Source organism: Serinus canaria, chromosome Z (genome assembly GCF_022539315.1).
Source record: "Serinus canaria isolate serCan28SL12 chromosome Z, serCan2020, whole genome shotgun sequence".
NCBI classification, from domain to species: Eukaryota; Metazoa; Chordata; class Aves; order Passeriformes; family Fringillidae; genus Serinus; species Serinus canaria.
The window spans coordinates 16,903,610-16,909,609 of NC_066343.1; the positions used below are offsets into that span (position 1 = coordinate 16,903,610).

The 6,000-nt window shown below is 34.0% G+C and overlaps 1 protein-coding gene across 1 annotated transcript in view; it reads left to right on the top strand.

Annotated features, from left to right (window-relative positions):
* Window positions 1-5,398, top strand: part of FBXL17 (F-box and leucine rich repeat protein 17) — a 275,704-nt gene extending 270,306 nt beyond the window's left edge. Inside the window, 1 exon segment of the mRNA XM_030237045.2 lies at window positions 4,078-5,398. Within this exon segment, the coding sequence (XP_030092905.2) occupies window positions 4,078-4,215 (138 nt within the window). The 3' untranslated portion in view covers window positions 4,216-5,398.
* The last annotated feature ends 602 nt before the right edge of the window (window positions 5,399-6,000 follow it).

The following is a 6,000-nucleotide window of genomic DNA, read 5'->3' on the forward strand; positions in this document are numbered from 1 at the left end:
AATGGTGGCAGTTTTCAGGCTTCCTGTTATGGGGAGACCATTTTACCTAAAGGAGAGTAAGAGTGTTGAGCACTGATTTCCCATTTTTCTCAGGATTTCAGCCACATTTTGTGTGCATGTAGCAGAGTGATGGTGAAAGTTCTCCAAAGAAGCACTCACAAAACCCTTTTGCCAGTGTACCATTTCACAGGGACTCGAAGGATGTTCTTGTTCTTCTTTCCAACATGAACTCCTAATTATCACATGAGAAATGTTCTCTAGCATGGATAATATTTAAATACTCTCTGCACAACCACACTGTCATCAGACAAAGAAGAAGTTAAGGACATCCTATCCAGACAACATTTGTCACAAAGTCAAATGCATTCTTCTGAGAAATAGGCAATATGTGTTCAAGTATCTTTAAGAAAAAGTATTCAAAATTATGACTTCTAGGTCATAATCTAGGCTCTAATTGAGTTAAAGGGAGATGATGCCACTGCCATTTTCTGTAACCCATCTTCTCCTTTGTTTTGTTTTTTCAATCTATTCCTTGGCTTGGGATAAATAGTTATTTCAGGAAGAAAAAATAATTTTCAAACCACTCTTTGTTGTTATTTTGGGTTTTTTTGTTTGATGACTAGGATTTGCAAAACCTATTACTTTCATTCTTAATGATATGGGCTGCATTCTCTCATTATGTGTTAAAATATAATTGAAGAGCTATTCAAATTCAGATGAATGATTATGTATTAGATAATCTAAGTAGTTTATCTGCAGACAGTAGTCTTTCTTTTGACAACTCAAAAAAGAAGATTAATGAAAGTTCTGTGAAAGAAAAATATAGCATTTTACAGCATATTAAGATGTGGAGATTTTTAGTTTTCATTCATGGAACAAGAATGTTTAGGCCCAGAAGGGAAAATTACTCTGTTTGTGTAATGAATTTATTTTGGGAATGACATTCAGTATTTTTGTTTTATCACCAGCCAGGCTGATCTAAACAAAAAGACAGAAGCTTGTGTTCTAATGGCTGGGCATAAGACTTCTTTTCATCTTAATCCTACCATTAGGGAAATGATGAAAAGGATACTAACAAAGTTGACTTAGATATTACTTTTCACATTCATTAACGAAGAATAAAATTTTATTTCCTTTTTTCCTGTTTTTCAGATAATGCATTTCTAGTCCAATAGTATGGAGAGTTTTAAGTACTAAAAGTTTTTCATTGTTTTAGTGTCGGACCTGACTTCTCTCATGACAAAGGAAAGGTATCAAAATCTTTAGATAGGGAATACTTTTTTTCTCATCTCTGGATCTAGGTTGGTTGTCCCACTGCCAATTTTTTTTCTCCTTCTTTTGTTGTGTATTCTTACATTGAATTTAGTTTGGGATAGTTTTTAACTCCTTGCTTTTTACTCTCAGGATTAAAAATATTTATATTTGACTTAAAGTTACATATATTCGATAATTTATCATGAAGCTTGGCAAGATATTTTTTCCTTTATCATGAGAACAAACTCAGTTTTTCAGACTCAAAGTAATTTCTTTCTGCAAATGTTATGGTTCCAAATACATCCATAGGATTTGTTATTACTTTACTGTTTACCAACAAGTTATAATACAAGTTGTTGCCTATGATCAAACTAATAATTTAAAATATTTGCTTAATGCTCCAGTAAAAAATAGAGAAAAGCTTCTACTCTTCAGGCTTTGGTCATAAAACAGCTTTTTTTGTCAGTGGCACTTATGCAATGGTTTTATCTGCCTTCTTCATACTTATGTTTATTTTGTAACTGTGTTTGGCACTTGATGCCAAAAGCTTCCTTCTTCTGTTTAGTAAAGTATTAATAGCCAATAGCAAAAATTTTTATCTATAATAATTGTATCAGAAAAAAAAAACTAGGACAAACAGTTAGAGGTGTTTTACCATAGATTTCTTCATAGGTTTTTAAGACTAAAAGCTACCATTGTAGCATCCTCTGTCTTCCTAAGTGTCATGGGCCATGCCAAAGTTAGCCTGGTAGTAAATATATCAGCTTAATCCTAGCTAGGCTGTAACTTGTGTATATGTCCTGAGTCCAATACATCAGGGCATGGAGAGGGTTTACTACCTTCCTGTGGGGGAGCATCATATTTGTAATGAATTTGCCTTATTTGTTTCTTATAACAGATAATATGCAAATAACACTGGCTCTAAAGCCATGATAGCCATGATGCTGTTCTAACAAATAATGCCCAACAGGTAGGTGCCAAACTTACCATAATAACTTCTATGTCTTAGCAAAATTTTCAGCTATCTAGTAGTTAAATAATGCATCTTCTTCAAGCTTCCCATTAAGAAAGAGCAAAATAAGCCACTGTCGGTTGTAAGCCTCTCTGTTGTGGCTGAGTTAACCATTAAGAGGAGTTCCTGGTAGCATGATAGATTCTGCCGTGGGTCTCTGCAGCATGATTCTAATGAAAAGAGACTTCTGACTATTTTTTGGATAGGCATAAAGTAGCAAATTACTGCTACTTTGGGGAATCTTCCCTTCCAAGCACTATTTCTGTGAATTGTAGATTACAATTTGCAAGTATGTATTCAGCTGTAAATATCAAATATTATGGGGGACTTTTGCTATCTCTGATTTCATTTTGCTGTTTCAAAGTCACTTCTTGTTTTTCAGCACTGAAAGATGTTACTGTAACATAGCAATTTGCCAGAGAAGTAGAGTTTGTGCTGTGAAGTTAAACCAGTTTTCTATCCAAGTCAGTCTCAGCTAGATGAAACTTCCAATGAAGATTGAGTATTTCTATTATCAAAGTAGAAGAACTGGATATTAAACCTTTCATTTATCCTTGTCATTGGGTGAAATCACTGTTCAGAAGGAAGCTCTCCTTGTTATCTTTTAAGGACAAAAATATTATTTGATACTGTGGTTACCGTGCTTCAAAAATATTTTTCGCAAGACAGATCTTTGTAATGGTAGTAAACATTTCAGTCTGGCTTTTTACTTTTGGCTTTGAAAGTAGAATGCTGAGGGAAGAAAAACAAACAATGCCATCAGTTGTACATGCTACTGAGGTAAGTGATTCAGTAACTGTAGTATCAATGCATTTTAAAATGCCCAGTTGTTCAGCAAAGATTTCAAAGGGAGCCAACTAGAAGTCATGGTTCTTAGGTTAATCTTTTATTTGTCTAAAGGCTAAAAAAAGCTGTTTACCTGTGTGATATGAACTGCAGTCGTCTTTAAAATAATTGACAAATTAATCCCTTCACAGCGCTGGAGCTGTAAGGGTGATAGGTTTAACTGGGTTTGTCTGATTACCTTGTCTTATGAAGAATAAAGGTGCTAACTTTGATGTCTCAGATTTAAGAGGCACATCCCAGACCCAACCATCTTGTATGTTTTAATGATTGATACCAATTCTGCAGTGTTATCCTCACAAAAGAAGGCTAAAATAAAATCTTCTGCCAGTGATGGATGTGAAGACATGCAGGACTTTTACCTTTTGGAAAAAGGGACATAAAGGAGTAATTGATCTACCTGCAACATAGAATAGTTCATATTTTTTTCCCCATCTTTAGTCATGTTATCTATAACTTTTCATTGCAAGCCTGTTGATAGCAATCATACAGTACGAATTTATTTCAGTAAAGTTAATTGTGGAGTTACTTAGCATTTTTAAATGTCTCCCAAACTGTACCATAAATTAATTAATGGATGTAATCTATTTTCATTTTTCAAAGCAAAAAAAAATCTCACATTTTTAAATGTATGTCTGCTTGAGCAACTTTGAGTAAATAGCTTCTATTTCCAGTTAGAAATCTGTTACTCTGGACAGCATGTTGTTTAACATGCTGATGATGAAACTTCTTCCTTTACAATGAAATTACAGCATGGGGTTTGATTTTGGTTTTTTCCATTCTCTAACCAGACATTACATTCTGTATATTTATTTTGTGATAAATGCACCCAAAACTATAGTAACAATGAGAAGCCCCATCCTGGGAGTCTGCCCAGGAGTCCAAAACTTTTCCATTCTTCTAGCTTGCCTATTGTTACCCTTTTCATTCACTTTCTGCACATCATAGGTACTGTTCTTCTGTTGCAGGTGAACGAGGCCACAGTGGAGCAGCTGGTTCAGCAATATCCACATATAACCTTCAGTACTGTGCTGCAGGATTGCAAGAGAACACTGGAGCGGGCTTATCAAATGGGCTGGACACCCAATATGTCTTCTGGCTCCTAACTTTCTATACCAACATGTTCCACTCTGCTGCATTTGCTAGATCTAATGGGGATTGCAGAAAGGTTTATAACCTTTCATATGATGCAATATAGTTGAGAGTTTACAGAGGTTACAGTAAAATGGCAAAAGCTGTACACTGACTTTAACGTACTGTGCAACTAAATAAAAATATTGAAGCAAAACTTTGGTTTTGTTTGCATAAAAGTGATAAAAGCCTTTGGCAAATTTCTTGAAGTGGATTCCTACTAGTTCTCTGGATAGTTTGAGTTATAGATGTTAAGCTTGCTTTCCTCTGTTTACTTTGCCTTGGTCATGTGTGTTTCCTTTGATCTGTAAATGGTAACTCAGTGCTAGCACAAGTGCAGTTGATCAACAGAGGCATGTGTTGAAACTGGGAACTAAACTTGATGCTTTTTATTTACTAAAGCTATGCCAGAGGTTTTAAGATACAGAGTGAATTACCATTTTCTTATCAACATCTTTCTTTTTATTTCTTTACATATAAGAAGCTGTAGTGATATTAAAATCTTTCCAACTTGATGTTTTAATAATAACACTGCTTACCCTAACAATAATAATGATCCACACTTCATGAAGACAAAGAGTAGCTGAATACACCAACTATCGCCAGAAATAAGTTGGTGATGCTTATTATATTTGGCTGAAAAAAAATTTAAATTTTAAATGAACTATTTTAAATGAACTTTTATTTTAAATGAACTTTTATTTTAAATTAACTTCTCTCCTCTGATGATGCTGTTCTGTTGATGAATTGGAAAATTCAGATGAATGGCTATAAATCAATAAAAGGATCCTTCTCATTTCCTGTGTGGTTTTATTTTAGAATGGATGTTCCAATGCAAATAGTGAGAAGACCTTGAGACGGCCATCTGAACATGAGTCCCATCATGGGTATCTTTTGTAGGATCAGATGCTTCTTAAAACTGTATGTGCAAGGAGATATCCAAATTAAACACATAAAATTATTCATTTTCTTTGTAGGACTGTTATGGTTTAACCCCGAACAGCAACCAAGTACCACACAGCCTCTCTCTCACACTCTCTCACACATTGCATTCTAAGGAGTTAAATTTTAGCAGGGAATTCTGAAAAATACAGACATTGCAGCTTCAATTTGGAGTTGCCTTAACCTTTAGAGTATTACCATTTAGTTAAGAATGTTGTCAGGTATGTAACACTGGATATTTGTTTTTAAAAGGTTACAGCATTTAAATCCAAACTATAAAATGCTTAAGCTTCAGCTGAAAAGATGCCATTATTGTCAAAATGTTTTGCTAATCCAGAAGGCCTAATGCAGCATAACATAGAAGCTTGTTTAGTATGGCTGTATAACCCTGTAAACCTATTTGTTGATTTCCATAGCATAATTTTTTACAACAGAAACATCAGCTCACGCTACTTCCAGTGAGAATGTTAAATGTTTTCTTATTAGACTTTTCAAATGGGGATGAACTAATTTCTCTGGAAAAAAAATATATCATAAAGATTTTGTTTAAAATAAGTGGTAAATACTTGTGAACGTGTGTAATGCTATGCTGTTTATTTACTCCTAAATGGCAACAATATTTTAAGAATAAAGCCAGTGAATTGTATTGCAGATATAGTACAGAATCTTGGTCAATTTTCTTTCAATTTCTCTTTATGAGTGCATTAAAACTATTCCCACAATTTGTAAGTTTCTATTTTTTTGTGAGACCTTTGATCTTACAATAAATTTCTATAAAATAAGAAAGATGTGATGTTTTCTGTTTATCTGTGCTGCTA